This window comes from Balaenoptera ricei, chromosome 5 (genome assembly GCF_028023285.1).
Source record: "Balaenoptera ricei isolate mBalRic1 chromosome 5, mBalRic1.hap2, whole genome shotgun sequence".
NCBI classification, from domain to species: domain Eukaryota; kingdom Metazoa; phylum Chordata; class Mammalia; order Artiodactyla; family Balaenopteridae; genus Balaenoptera; species Balaenoptera ricei.
The window spans coordinates 55,023,977-55,040,469 of NC_082643.1; the positions used below are offsets into that span (position 1 = coordinate 55,023,977).

Sequence of the window (16,493 nt, forward strand, 5' to 3'; positions counted from 1 at the left end):
TAGCCTTCCTGCTTTGTTTTTTTTTTTTAAGTCTGTGCTAATTGGTGACAATACTGGATCTAGCAACTCCGAGAGCCCCAACCTCCTATTGCTGGAATGGGGAAAAACTTAAGGGTTGCCAAGAGGGTGAGATACTTATCAAGTCTTGGGGGAAGAATGTCTGGAAACCACTGTAGAATAGCAGGTATTTTCCTTCCCCAAAGAATGCTTGATTGAGGTAATTCCTAGGCCTGAAGTAGTAAGCAGTCTTGCACCTGGTCCTGTGGATTGGTCCCTACTTGAAGAGAATCAAATAGAGTGTGTTCATCTGCATTAAGTGGGTCTACATTTATATTCTGAAACTGTGCCCTGGTAGCTAACTCAGCCAATGAGTTAGGAATTTCAGTAGGCGTAATTGGATCCCCATCAAATGAGCCTTGCCTTCCAAAGCTAGATGGAGTTCCAGTGCTGGAGGTGTGATACTTTGTTAATTCGGAGCCAAAACATCGTAACTGTAGTATGCTAGATGCTCTCTGCTGCCTTTCACCCTCATTTCCTTGCACTTCACTTGGAATTCCTTCTGGCTTGGGACCTTCGTCAGGTATACCAATAACAAGCTGCTCAGGAGTAAGAGCAACAGTTCTTTCATTGAGAGGGTTGCCTTCAAATATTTGTTCCAAAATGTTTCCTTCTCCTCCAAGATCACTTTTGAGGCAAGGTGTATTCTTTGATTGAAGGGAACTGGTTTCAGGAAAGGGCATAATTCCCCTTTGGCCCAACTGATTTATAGAACATGGTGTGTTCCTCTTCAGAGTGGACACGTCATCTCTGAAAGGACTTGGGTTTTTTTTTTTTTTTATTTTTTTTTATTTATTTATTATTTTTATTTTTGGCTGTGTTGGGTCCTCGCCTCCGTGCGAGGGCTTTCTCCAGCTGCGGCGAGTGGGGGCCACTCCTCATCGCGGTGCGCAGGCCTCTCACCGTCGCGGCCTCTCTCTTTGCGGAGCACAGGCTCCAGACACCCAGGCTCAGCAGTTGTGGCTCACAGGCCCAGCCGCTCCGCGGCATGTGGGATCCTCCCAGACCAGGGCTCGAACCCGTGTCCCCTGCACTGGCAGGCAGACTCTCAACCACTGCGCCACCAGGGAAGCCCAGGACTTGGGTTTTGACTTTCTCCAGGCAGTCTTTTTTCTGAGCTGTTTCCTTGGCCAGGTAGAATGCTTGTCGGGGAGATAGTATGTCTTGCATGCTTAGTATGACTGTCTTCTGTATACACAGGGCTGGTGTCTTGGTTCTCCCCTGGTGCAAGACCAAAAGATGGAGTGTAGTCTTGTAGAGCAAGTGGATTGTCCTTGGGCCCTGTGGAGCCACCAGCACAGCAAGGACCTCTCTGGCTTAGGTGAAATAAATGTGCTCCTTTTTGACCTGCTGGGTAACTTGGAGGAATTAAGTCTGGGAAAGCCAAGTGTTCTCTCTCTGGTGAATTTAACCTAGTGATCTGCATGCCATAATTCAAATTCTCACCTTAATGTCATATTGGATTTTTCTGAAGCCCAGCTGGGGAGTTACTGGAATAAGGCTTGTTCTCCTTCTGGTATGGTGAACTAGCAGGGGCTCTGTGTAAATTTGTTGGCTGATCCCAGAAATTTCTGTTAAAATATGGCCTTCTTTCTTTCTGCTCTTGGGCTTGGATCCTGTGGTCCCAGGAGTTCCAAGAAGGAAACATAGTGCTTTCTTCTTGTCCAACGGCATTATTAGCATAATAGCCCCTGCTCTCCACCAGCCGTGGTTCAGTGGGAGCTGTATTATATGATGGGAAATTCTCATCTGGGCTCCAGGGGTAAAATTCACCATAAGGGAAATCCTCCCTGGGTTTTGATGGATTATCTAAGGAATAGGGAAGGTATTCCTTTGGTTGATTTGAGGTATATTGCTCGCTTTCATAGTGCCTAACTGTTGGGTCTCCTTTAAAGCTTGACTCCACCACACCCCATCTACTTTGTCCTGGGAAAGATTCATCTCCAGTTGGATCTATTGGGTCTTCTTCATTATAAGGGATTGTCTTTTTTGGGTCTGTAGTATTCATGGGATAGTGTGGATTTTCAGGTTGCCTCATTCTATTGGGAGAATCATCTCTTTCAGCCCATGTATTACTTCTAAGGTATGGTGAGTTTTCCCTGGGATCATAGGGGTTATAGTCAGGGTAGTAAACACATCCTCCAGAGCCATGGGAAGGATGAGGTAAGTGTTCTTCATGCCTTCCAGGATCTTCCTTAAAAGGTGGAGAGATTTCTTGTTGGTTCCAAGTATTTCTTCCAGCAGGAAAATGTTCCGTTGCAGGGGAAGGGAATCCCTCAGGGTACACAGGCTGATATATACTGTGCTTTAATTCTGGCTGATTAATTTCTGATTCATGTGGAATTCTTCTTGGCTCTAAAATAATCCCTTTGGGCAAATTCTGGCTTTGCGTTTGTCCATTAGAATTTGGAGCTCTTCTGGAATCTCCTCTCAGGTAATAAGAGTTTTCACGTTGACCAATAGAATTAAAATTTGGGACTAGCGTGTTATGCTCAGGATGAGGTAGTTTACAGTTTGATTTATTAACTCCATAGTCTTGAGAGTTTCTCCAGGGGCCATTTGGATCCCTTGTAGGAATGACACTTCTTTCTTTTTGACTTACTGGCTTCTCTCTTGGATTTTGGATGTTTTCATTGTGGCCAACAGTACCACGTTTGGGACCCAGAGGGGCAACATTGGTTCCCACAGGGTGTTTATTTGGCCCTTCAGGCTTTCTTCTGAAATTTGCTGGATTTCCTGCATAATTGGGAGAATTGCCTCTTGCAGTGGAAGCATAAGCTCTGCGATATATTGGATATCCTAGACGAACTGCTTGTTTGCCTTCCAAAGCAAAGGAGTTCCACCAGGGACCCCTTTGAATTTGTTGATTTCGGTAAAAAGACCCATTACGTCTGTGCCCCATAACGGTGCCAGTAGGTCGCCATTGTCTTCCTGCAGGAAAACTTCGGATGTTAGGATTTGGATAATTTTCATGAATATTTGTCTGACTTGGTCCCTGTGGGGTTTGACTTCTTGGAACTCCCTGGCCTGAAACATTTACTGCAGGGCTGTTTTGAGCTGTAGGATTGCTCACAGTGTTAGACCCCTGGACACTGTTTCCTGTTGGGCTGGTGTCATTTCCACCCTGACTCCCTCTGGGATTGGGTGCATTTGACTGGGTAGAATTAGTTTCAGGAACTGTTGAATTAGCCGAAGGATCGGTGGCTGGACTCTCTGTTTTAGGAGGATCTTTTTCTTTTGGTTTTTCAAAATCTTGTTCAAACATTTCTTCTGAATAATAAGGAGGACGGCCCCCAAATCCATGATATCCAAAATATCCAAAGTAAGGATTCTGTAGGGAAGAAGATGGAAATTGATAATTACTCTTTGTTTCACACCATGGTGCTGCTTGGAATTTTTAAAAGTGATAGTAAAAATCTTATTGGCCACATAACTTTTAAATCACCGTTGGCTATGCTTTCTTTCTTGAAATTTGATTCCTCCTTGGTTTCCATGACCCTTCTTCCTTCTGGTACTCTTACTCTCTGGCCATTACTTTTCAGTTTTCTCTTCCTAGGCCTGGGTTCTAAATCTAAGTTCTTTTTTTTTTTTTTTTTAGGATTCCATCCTCTATCCACCTTATTCTTTTGTTCTCATTTTGCACACCTGCTTTGATCAATCTATTGCAGTCCAGTTCTTTCAATACAGATACATGCCAGTGACTCCTAAAGCCATAACTCTGGCACATGATTCTCTCCTGAGGTTGAGACAGCAAGACTGCTACACTAAAGAGTTTATGAGTATCTCCAATTGAATGTACCCAGACTGGAGTCACTTTACCCAAAACCTCATTCTCTAATATTCTGTATCTAAGCAGAATTCACCACTATCTACCCAGTTTCCCAAGTTTCCACTCTCTCCTTTATTTCCCCCAGATAATTAATGACCAAATATTATAAAATCTAAACTTTCATCTTTGTCCCCTCCTCCTTTATCCCCAATACCCCTGAACTGTTGCAACAGTTTTCTTACTGGTTACTCTGGATATAATTTTACTTTCCTATAATCCTGCCTCTCCATTGCCATCAGAATAGTGGAGGTTGGGGGTGGGTGTGTGGGAAAGTTCTGTCACTTTCCTCCTTAAATATTAAGTAAAGTTGCCCTTACCTTACAGGACAAACTCTAAACCCAGAGCATAACATACAAAGCATGGTGCCAAAGAGTGGAGCTCTAGACAAATATGGGTTAAAATCCCTATTCCACCAGTACTAATAGTATGACTCTGGGCTAACCTCAGTTTATTCATTTGTAAAATGGAGATAATAAAATAATATCTACCTCATAGGTTATCATGAGGATCAAGTGAGGTAACATATATAAAGCTCAGTGCCTGGTACTTAACTAAGTGCCTGATAATAATATATAATATTAATAAATATAATAATGATAATTATTATTATTTTAAATAATCATCTGGCCCATAACAATTATATCCAGCCTCACTTCCTCCCCCTTGTACTTTATGCGGTTGTAAATCACACTACTTGCAGCACTATTCACAATGACCTTAAAAAAGAAGGAAACTCTGCAATATGCACCAACATAGATGAACCTTGAGGACGTTTTGGTAAGTGAAGTAAGCCAGTCACAGAAAGATGAATGCTGCATGATTCCATTTTATGAAGTATCTAAAACAGTCACATTCATAGGATCAAAGAGTAGAACGGTGATTGCCAGGGGCTAGGGGGAGGGGGAAATGGGGAGTTGCTAATCAACGGGCTTAACGGTTCAGTTAAGCAAGATGAATAAGATCTGCTGTAGAACATTGTACCTATAGGCAACAATATTGTATTGTATACTTCAGAATTTGTTGGGAGGGTAGATCTCATGTTAAGTGTTCTTACTATAATAGATAATAATTAAAAAACAACTACTTTTAGTTCTCTGAGTACTCTATGTTTCAGTGCCTTTGCACATGGCTTCTTCAGATTGAACTTTCTCTTTGCCTATACATTTATCCCTCCTGGAGAACTTGATTCATCTTCAGGACTCAGCTTGAATGCTCCCTTCTCTGTCCTGGTTTTCTTGGGCAGAATTAGGCTCTACTCTCAGGTGTCCACAGCAGTACAGGCTTCTGCTTTAACAGTTATCCCACTGAATTTCAGTTGCTTATTTTTCTGGGATTCTCCCACTTGACTTTCCCATGTGAAGTTTTTGAGTGAACACATTCTTCTCATCTTTGTTTTCCCCAGTACCTAGCACAGTGGGAAGTGCTTAATAAATGTTTGTTTAATGAATGATGCAATCATCATGAGCAGTGTCAGTTAGTATGTTTGTTAGACACACATGTGGCATTTAGGTCATTTAGTTTTTCTTTTAAAAAAAATACAATCTAAAGAAAAAGTATTTTTATCCCTACTTGTGGATAGAGATGAAGAGACGGATGGGTGAGAATATGTCTCTGACAGCATGCAGGAAATCAGGCAGTGTCCCCGAGAGGTGGAATGCAGATTTGTTAATACCTATGCTAATTGCCTGGGTCATCCTCTTTCACTCTCTCATGAAATGTTTGTAAAAATTTGAAGTGCCCATATTTACAATAGCCAGGACATGGAAGCAACCTAAATGTCCAAAAGAATGAAATAATGCCATTTGCAGCAACATGGATGGACCTAGAGATTGTCATACTGAGTGAAGTCAGTCAGACAGAGAAAGACAAATATCATGTGATACCGCTTATATGTGGAATCTAAAAAGGTACAAATGAACTTATCTACAAAACAGAAATAGAGTCACAGATGTAGAAAATAAACTTATGGTTACCAGGGGGTAAGGGGGAGGAGGGATAAATTGGAAGACTGGGATTGACATATACACACTACTATATATAAAACAGATAACTAATAAAGACATACTGTATAGCACAGGGAACTCTACTCAATACTCTGTAATGGCCTACAATGGGAAAAGAACCTAAAAAAGAGTGGATATATGCATATATATAACAGATTCACTTTGCTCTACACCTGAAACTAACACAACATTGTAAACTAGCTATACCACAATGAAAATTTAAAAAAAAATTGAAGTGCCCATTTCTAGGTTGCATACATTTATCTGAATAATCATTTGGGATTATTTCACAATGATATATCTGAAAGCACCTTATGCCATTACTGAATAGGAATTTTCAATGTCATTATTTTAACTACCCGCCCCTCAGCCCCTCCCCCTAGAACTATCAGGTTTCCACATTTCACTGAGGACATATCACATATTTAGGGAAAAAGAGGAAGTACACTCCAGGGGTGGGGTACTGTGCCACAATCACTACAATGGCTTTTTTTGATGACACATTGCTAGAATATTTAAATAGTGTATCACTGCATTTGGGCCCCTCTCCTAGTGTGGTGTACTAAAAAAGCCATTGGATAGGATATCAGAACACTTGGATTCTGGGTCCAGTTTATCCTCTAACTCAGTAGGTAAAACTGAATAGTAATTTAGCTTCTCTTGGCTTCAATTTATTTGTACAATGAGGTCAGTAGATGATTACTTAATTCCCTTCTGGGGATAACATTCTGAGATAGATTTACTTCATTCCTGTTGACTAGTTGTTCCATCACTGTTTAGAGTCCAGCATCAACCTTGAGCAAAGGTTAGTAAGTTAGTCTTCTGAGAGAGAGAGAGAGAGAGAGAGGTTGATTTCTATACATGTAGAGGAGAAATGATATATCACATTTATTTTATTTTAGATTACTTGCTTGGTTTGCTTCACTTTTTAAAAATCATGGGTGCTTGAGCTACAGGTTCATGTGTTGGAATTTAACTTTCTTATTAGATAGGGATAAAAAAAAGCAGAGACTTTCAGATTGTAATTCCTAATGAGGAACGTAGCTTTGCTTGTACTTACCCCACCTTCTTCATTGCTGACTGGTGGACGTCCATAACCTGATGGTACCCTCTGAAAGGTGAAAGACACAATGAACACAGAGAAAACCACTTTCTATGCTGCCATTTGATTGTAAAACTCGAGATTTTAAAAAATAGTTCAAGACAGCGTTAGCAGTGTTGGTGGCTTTTAGCTTCTGAGTCATTAGCTCTTAAAATCTAGCTATTAATAATTATGACATAACCATCAGTGAATTCTGGTAAATACAGAGCCTTCAGCTGGATCCCAGGTTATCTTACGCAAAATACCATGTGTGGCTGCATCTCCTGGCAGTCGTCCTGCCCCATCACCAATACACACATGTGTGCGTGCGCGCGTGTGCACGCACACACACACACACACACACAGAGAGAGAGAGAGATTTGAGTGCTATTAGGATCCAAACATCTATATTAGAATATCTAATAATTGAGATTAAATAATGATGTTATTTTTTGAATGTTTACATTTAAGGTGACAAACTGACAATCCTTCCTGGATTATTACTAAAATATTTTTATAGTCAAAACCAAGGTTTATTTTCTTAATCAAACTAGGAGATTGGGTTTCTGCTCATGGGAGGGTTGAGAAAAGCATAGTGGGAGGGTTTCAAAAAGCAATCACAGAAGTTCTACATAGATGAGATTAATAGATATTTCAGCAAGAGAATCATGTTCATCTCCTTTTTAAATCTTCACCTGGTACTGCCTTCATTTTCTTAGTTCAGTATTGCCAGTAAAAAGGATGTCACTCTTATAAGGAAAAAGAAATAAGAAACTTTTACTGCTTGAAATGAATTATTCCTTGGTTATAAGAAGCCTTCTTGGTTATAGAATTGTAGACAAGAAAAACCAATGCCATAGCTAAATGAAGAGTCATCAGATATTTATTGTTGTTGTTTTTGTTAGTTTAACTGCAACTGACCATTAATATTTCTTTAGTTCAATTAGTTTATTTTGTGATTCATATTTTAAATGCTTGTCATGCAATTTCAACATTATGTTTTATTTTAATGATTTTAACCTTTAAAGGATTCCTATAATTATTATTTGCAAGATTCTTTACAATGAAATATCTTTGTCTAGAAATAATAAGATATTATGGAAAGATCTTAGTCTAATCATGGTTTTCAAACTCCATTTTGTCCCAATTTCCCCATTACATTAAATGAGGATGATCTTTGTGTTTTCTCATCTCTTGGGTGAGGAATAGTAGTGAAGGAGCACAACCTTTTGAAATTAATTCATTATCTAAGTTAGTAGTAGTGTTGGATGATTTAGGCTGTGTTCATTTCACCAATTTGAGTAAAAAATCCATTTAAAAAGTTCTTTTTTTCCTACATGATTACTGATGTGATGATTTTGTTTCATATTCTCTACTGATTGGCATATGGCATTCCATTTAGAATGTATGAACTCAAATTAGTTTGAGATATAACATGCTAATATTATTTTTCAATTCTAGTTTAAAGGAAAGGAACTCACATGTGGAACATGCCACGGTGGCTGTTAATAAGGAAATAGCCCATTGCCGAATGGTGGGAATGCCTAGAAAGGACAAAAGAATCAGAGTGATGTGGAAATGAGAAGAGTAAATGAAAAATGAAACAAACTTACTAAAGACAATTATTTGGAACTTGGAAGTCTACATCTTCCTTTGCATTAAACTGTGAATTTTTTAAGGGCAGAGATGATAATAATAATAATAACAATTAGTATTATTGAGCACTTATGTTCTAGGTAATGTGCTGAGAATTTTATACTAGTAAGCTCATTTAATCCTCACATAACCATAGAAGATATGTGCTATTATTCTCATTTCACTTAAGATTCTGAGGTTCAGAGAAGTTGAGTCACTTGCCCCAAATCTCAGAGCTGGTAAATGATTGAAGCCAGGATTCAAAGCCAGGAGTGTCTTTTCATTCAAATTTGTATTCTCTACAGCTATAATAGGTCTGATAATGAAGGCTAATCGACTTAAGACAACATTTTAGAAGCTCCATGATGGATGAGATCTTGAGAAACCATCTGCCTATCTTCTTGCTTTAAGTCAGGACTACATTTATGCTATCCTGAAGTCCTGGAAGCAGTGTTAACTTTCAGAGCAATATTTTAGATCATCAAAGCGTAGATCTGGAAGGGACTTAGAGAACATTCCATTTACTCATGATGAACCTGGAGCAAAGTGACTTGCTCAAGATCATACAACTAGTAAGGGCCAGGGTAGAATTCGAATCTCTGTGCCCTGACTTTTCTATTGGTGCTCATGTTTATACCCTGTTGCCTCTGTATTTTAAAAGGAGCTTCTCAACAGTATTTGGGTAATTTTTCATTAAATGAAGGCTAGAATAGACTCGCCAGGCAGTTATGGATAGGTGGTGACAGCATCACCTTGGAAGAAAGTGTCCAAACTAATGATGCTGTTTTGTACATAGCGGTATCTGTGTTGAGGAGCGTTGGAGGAAGTGTGTTTGTGAGGATGGCATGGCCCTCCCAAGCCCTCTGAGGCCATTTATGACTCTGGTTTGGAATTTTGCTGGGCAAGCCTCACCTGAGGTGTCTGGGTTTCCTCTTGGGGCTGAGTTGGGGTGGGTGATGGCTGCTTTAAAGGATGCTCCGGTAGGGGCTGCTTTAGTTGAGGCTGGTTGGGTTCCTGGGTCTCTGGGGCTTGATCAGTCTAGCTCTGGTGTTTGGGTGCTGAGGGAGATGAGGGTTTCTGTGGGCGCTTCTTGTTGGGTGGTGGCTGAGGCCACATGGGCATCTGGTACGGCAGGAAGAGCTGAGGGAGCTGCATACCATTTCCATACAAGGGACCCAGGTGTGCCATCTGCAAGGGTAGTAAATAACAGTAAAATCACATGAGGGCTGGTACTCCAGCTCTTCCCACCCTCTTCTGTCAGTCTCTAAAACTCAGTCCAGGATCTTAAAAAGCCTATGAAGCTTAAGTCAACAATGGAAGCTTCAAGCTCATTAGCTAGCATTTTTTTTTTTTAATGCTCTCCTATACTTTTTATTTTTGTTATTTTTTTTTAATTGGAGTATAGTTGCTTTACAATGTTGTGTTAGTTTCCACTGTACAACGAAGTGAATCAGCTATATGTATACGTATATCCCCTCCCTCTTGGACCTCCCTCTCACCCCCCTAGCTAGCATTTCTTTACACGTTTTCTTACAGAAATGAATTTCAGTCTTTCAGAAAACCAATGAAACAAAGCAAAAGGCAGAATTAGGTGAGAAATTTCAGTTAAAGAATTCAGCTTATAATTTTCTAACTGGAGACCTGACTCAGGTAAGAAGTGTACAAGTCAAGTTACAGAGGAGTTGATATCAAGTTCAAAATTCCTGTGACTTGTTACAGGCTGGATGAAGAGGAGAAAGAGCAAAAAGAAGACAAAGGAAGTGAGAGTGTTAAAAAAAAAAAAAAAAGAGTAAAAGTTTTATGTGTGTAAATATCCTTATATGGGGCCTATGCTTCTCGATTACAGGTGAATCCTCATTAATTCCGTTTTCATTATGAAGATCTCCACAATTACAAGGTTGGCAGGGAAGCAAAAGTAGTTATAATCTGAAAATGCTAATGTATGAATTGACCTCTTACAACAGTAGTTCCCATTCAAACATTCCCTCTCTGACTTAACACCAGTTTCTGTCTCCAGGCTTCGTTAATCAGTCTCTCACTGTCTATGGATGATACACAGACAATACCGTGCAAATGCCATATGGATTGATGGAAGGTGAAATTGCAAATCATGCATTAAGATGTAGGATTTCATGACAATTAAGTTGGTAAAAATTTCAAATCACTGGCAAATTTGCTAAAACTGAGAATGAGAGTTTGAAAAGTTGGGCCTATCAAAAGTTAAAATGAGAAAATTGACAATGATGATGATTTTAGGTGAGGGGCTTTAAAAGAGAATGACCTGAATGAAAAAGATTAAGGGAAAATTGATGAAGTCCTTGATTTTTCCCCCCAATGGGTCTCATGATCATGTTACAAAAGTCAAAAGTAACATATAGTATTATTGTACTATCATACAATTTTTTCAGAAAAATTATGCCAGAAGATTCAACTGATAATATATTCATTATTAGTTAGTTCTAAGAGTTAGCACATAGTGGGACGTGTAAGCTAAATTTTAAAAATTGGACAAAAACTTATTTCATAATTTTAGTGTTATCTTTCAAGATAATCCAAATAAAACTTTATCTTCCTCCCAGTGTTTACTTATGCTATTTTTTTGTTCTCATTATTTGTAAATATATCTTGTGTAGTCTTTTCCCAGAACAAATTTCTCTCAGATATAAAGAAGCAGTATAATTAATAAACGCTTTTTATCTACATGAAAGTACAATATTAATGAATAAGAAGAAAATTTGGTGTAAGGGGATAGGTGAAATAATTTTTTTTCCTTGAAACTCTTATAATGGTTAATTAAAACATGTGAATAATGATTGGTGTCTTTATTAGCTAAGACAAACCTTATAACTATCTGTATATAAACAAGAAATCATTAGAAATAATATAAAGCGGAACTTACAGGTGGGGAGTTCATAAAGTTGAAGTGACCATAGCGCATCATCTGTGACAAAAGGAATCCATTTATGTGGCACAAAGTGAAAATTTTTTATTCAATAAAATCACAAGAAATAAGTTTCTGATTTTTAGATATAACAGTCATAATGTCTTTTACTAGTTATGCATGAATTTAAAATAAGTAATGAAATTTAAAAACCTTCTATGGCACTATGATTTGAGAGTTTAAGAGGTAGAGGCTCTCTGCCTCTTTCGTAAGAAATTTTATACATCAGAAAGTTTTCCAGTATTCTCCTTTTTATTTTTTGGCGGCACCTTGCAGCTTGCGGAATCTCAGTTCCCTGACTAGGGACTGAATCTGGGCCTGGCATTAAAAGCCCAGAATCCTAACCACTAGGCAACCAGGGAACTCCCTAATATTCTTCTTTTTAAATGAACTCTCAGGACAGGGCTCTGGAAAATGTCTCTCCTGAGACTGAACATACATACCTCCTCACTTTTACTGCTAAATCCAGGCATTCGGGGCATTTGCAACTGGAAGTGAGAGAATATTTGTGACAAATTCAGAACATCAATTGAAATAAGCCCAGGAATTGTCCCCAAGCTATGCAACAATAGAACATAAAGAAAAGTCCTAAATTTTTTTAATACTCACTGGCATAACAATGGAATAACCAAGCAGACCTAGAAAGATGAGGAGAATCTTCATTTTTTTCCACTTGGTACCTGGAATACAAAACTGGATTTTATTTTTGAACTGTGAAATAATTCTGCTGGGGGCACTTGGTGCTTATCCAGGCACTAGCCCACCTGCCTGTCAAGGAGAACACTGATATACACAGTGAAAGGGACCTCTGCTGCCATGTTTATTTTACATTAAGAAACTATTAGATAGTTATTACCTGGTACTGTTCTAAGCTGCCAAAAGGGTCAGTTAAAAAGGAAAGATAGGGCTTCCCTGGTGGCGCAGTGGTTGAGAATCTGCCTGCCAATGCAGGGGACACGGGTTCGAGCCCTGGTCTGGGAAGATCCCACATGCCGGGGAGCAACTGGGCCCGTGAGCCACAACTACTGAGCCTGCGCGTCTGGAGCCTGTGCTCCGCAACAAGAGAGGCCGCGATAGTGAGAGGCCCGCGCACCGCGATGAAGAGTGACCCCCGCTTGCCGCAACTAGAGAAAGCCCTCGCACAGAAATGAAAGACCCAACACAGCTAAAATAAATAAATAAATAAATTTATAAAAAAAAAAAAAAAAAGGAAAGATAAAAGTAAGAGGGAGAGAGAGAGACAGAGAGACAGAGAGACAGAAAACATTGATGCTTGAAAAGATGGCTCATAGCACTGGAATGTGAAAATTAGAAATTAGGAGTTTATCTTGAAAAATATGAATATTGGTGATTTTGAATTTCTAGTTGCTAGGCTGGTTTAGAAAGTCATAGTAGTGTCTAACTATATTCACTGTTCAGGATAATCTCAGTCCCAGTGATGGGACAATCCAAAATCAGTACTTTGAGCTACTTTCTAAGGTGCTATAGACTACATTCCATTATAAAAAGGCTTGTTATATACACTGGAATATTTTAGAATCTATGCTTTTCTTCTTTCCGCTATTGTTGTTCTGTTATTATTATTGTTATTGTTATTATTTAATCTTTTTACAAATCACTTCTGCTCAAGGTCTGGTAAAAGAAATGGGAAAAAATAAGAAAAACTATAAATTTATCTCTTTGTTAGACACTTTGATTAAACATAGAGGAAAAGATAGAAACTATAGACATATATGAAGTTTGGAGATTGTTTTCATGGATTTTATTTATCCCACTCTAGTTAATTATGCAAGGCTTATATAATTAATACTTGTATTTACATCTTTGAACAAGGTTTCTTCTAAAGCATTTACTTGGGTAACCCCTTAAGAAAACTCTTCCACTTGCATATATAATAGACAAAAATAAAGGTTTTAATCAGAATGATATATTTTCATGGTTTATCAGATGCAAGACAATTCCTAGCCAGTAACCAGGATATAGACACCAGTATTTGCTCATTCCTTTTGTTTCTTCTTTCATTTTCTGGGCATGAAATGCACCTAGTAGTGATTTGAGCCAATGCTCACCCTTCTACTTGCTTTCCACAGAAGCAATATAACTAGAGGACACTTCATCATTTTCTTAAACTGTAGGTTTAATGAGTTACCTTTTATATATCAGAGAAATTGGGAGAGTGTAATTAAACAAAGGAAGCAGTAATATGTAAATGCCTTTCCTACCAATTAAAGATTTTCAGAATCATAGCATTGTAGAGAATTAAAAATAACTGAAACTAGTGTGCTTAGTGTAGGCTACAACAACACAAGGAAGTTAATAAGGAGAATACTGGTGAATGCTTTCCTAAATCTACTTTCTAAGATTATGGCCTGAGATTTTGGGGGAACCTTTGTATGTTTAATTTCTATCTTGCTTAATCATCCATTTAATTTCTATAGTAGCAGTCACTGAGATTCTTGATAATGCTACACACTCATATAGGAAGATGTGGTCTTTTGTTTTGCGAATATAAAATGTCACTCTTTTTCTCTTTTATAAAATTAATATACTATGTTGGATGACTTTAAGATTCCTTCCATCTCTAAAAATTCATGACTGGATAAAAGTCTACGCTTAGCTGTTTTTTTTTTTTTTAATTATAATGATTGTTATGGAATACAATGACTATGTAAGTTCTTAGTTCTAACATTCCATCTGTGGACTCAGATGCTCTTTTTTCTTCTGACATATTTAAATAGTGTTTTATCCTCTCAGGTGTACTTCTGACAATATTTAGTTCGATACGTGATCTGTTTGTATTAGGAAAAATAAATGAAAATACTCACCAAGTTATCTAGCTTAGGAGAAGAGGCTTCATGCCTGCACTGCAGCAGCAACATTTTTTCACCAAAATTTTCATAAGCCTTTAAGAAAAGTATAGATTTTGCATGAGAAGAAACTCAAATATAGAAGTGAAACAAATAAATGAAGAAACTAAGAGCAAAGCTTCAGCTCTACCTTTATTAGAGAGTCTTCAAACTCTCTTCAAGCTTAATCTTCTATTGCTTTAAGAGTAGGGTGAAAGCTAAATCAGAGAGAAAATGACCCAGGCACTGTATTTTGAGATACTTTTAGTGCAATGTTGACAAAACTTGAATGCTCAATGGGGACGTGTACAAAAGCCCAGTGTTAAATGAGATCTAATTAGTTTGGAAGAAAGCTTATAAGAAAAATAAATACACCAACTAAACCAAGAAGTTTAAAGTTTTTCCGAAGATTACTGTGCAAAAATTGATTATCAACAAACATCAAAGAATGCAATCAGGAAGTCAACCAACATCTATGAATTAAGTTCATTATTTGGAACTATATTAATTATGTTGAAAATCTCTAATACTCACCCAATGCCACTTAGAAGCTCCAACATATAAAAAATAACTTTTACTTGAACTTTGCTAGCTTGTCTTTGAAATATATTCTTAATGGTCTACAGTGGAAATGACTACAAGTTGCTATAGCCAGGGAGATCTCAAGAAGCTAGACACATTTATTTCTTAATGATAAAACAAAAATTCTTCATGAAGATGTCATGTTCTGTACCAAAAAGGCTTAAAATAAAAAGACTCCTCCTTGTCAGAAAGCTTGGGTCACATTTAAGCACTGTTGTAGACCTGCACAACCAATCAGCTTTGAGAAAAATGTTTTTGCCATCACAAGAGTTTAAGGTAAAAAAACACATCCAATGTAAACTTTATAATATGTTATTATAGGAGCTGTCAAATCAAGTCTTTTGTTATGTATAATAACAGTCCAGGAAAATGAGCTTACAGCAGTAAGATTTAGAAGATGCTTTCCTTGATGAATTTGGGGTTTTTTAAGTATAGAAACATTGTTTATGCAAAGATATTTAGGGAACAAAGGTGAATGAATATTAACCATATGCTATTGTCATGAAGCATTGACCATGATCAAAAGGCAGGCCAAAATATGTATTTAGTTTAATATGTTTAGTTAGTATATATTTAATATATAATTAAAATTAACTGGAATGTTATGTCAACATTCAACTCAGTGACTTGATTTGATTCATATTACATAAGGTTACCAGGACATAGTACTCTTCTTGAAGTCAATATAGGTTAGTTACTGGGGATTCAGAGTTGTAGAAGAGAAAGGCAAAATGACAAATGAACTCTCAGCTATTCATGATAATACAACCTCATGAAAATCGGAGTTGAGAAATTCGCTGAAGGAATTATGTTATGGATGTTTTTAGAAATCTGACTCCGTAATAAAGACCTCACTGCTAAATAAATAAATAGGACAATTATACTTTTCATTGACAAGAGCAAGCTTTGTTATCTTTGCTGAACTTAGATTCTCCTGTTCCCTATGGCTCCATTTGTAGTGGTGATATTTGCTTATTTTAATGTTGGCATTTAAATAGTAAGAATTTTTGAATTTGATGCCAAAAGGTGGTTCCCACTTTGTGTGACTGTGCACATCAGTTCACCCAGGGGTTGTACAAGGTGCTGTTCTTCCAAGGCATGAGAGGTGCCATGTCCTTCCTCTTGGGCCAAATAACACTGCATTTTTTAGCCCTCAAACTCCCTGAATTTAGTACCACAAAGAATAAAATTGCACCGGAATAGATGACTTTATTTATTATTATTATTTTTAAACATCTTTATTGAAGTATAATTGCTTTACAATGGTGTGTTAGTTTCTGCTTTATAACAAAGTGAATCAGTTATACATATACATATGTTCCCATATCTCTTCCCTCTTGCATCTCCCTCCCTCCCACCCTCCCCATCCCACCCCTCTAGGTGGTCACAAAGCACTGAGCTGATCTCCCTGTGCTATGCGGCTGCTTCCCACTAGCTATCTATTTTACATTTGGTAGTGTATATATGTCCATGACACTCTCTCACCCTGTCACATCTCACCCCTCCTCCTCCCCATATC

The 16,493-nt window shown here is 37.9% G+C and overlaps 1 protein-coding gene across 1 annotated transcript; it reads right to left on the reverse strand.

Moving 5' to 3' along the window:
• Positions 1 to 224: 224 nt before the first annotated feature.
• On the reverse strand, positions 225 to 14,425 carry ENAM (enamelin). Its single transcript, XM_059924060.1, is given in 9 exon segments — positions 225 to 816; positions 1,122 to 3,388; positions 6,950 to 7,000; positions 8,452 to 8,514; positions 9,518 to 9,793; positions 11,505 to 11,546; positions 11,990 to 12,034; positions 12,156 to 12,226; positions 14,368 to 14,425. Coding segments are annotated over 9 exon segments (3,465 nt in total).
• Between the last annotated feature and the right edge of the window lie 2,068 nt (positions 14,426 to 16,493).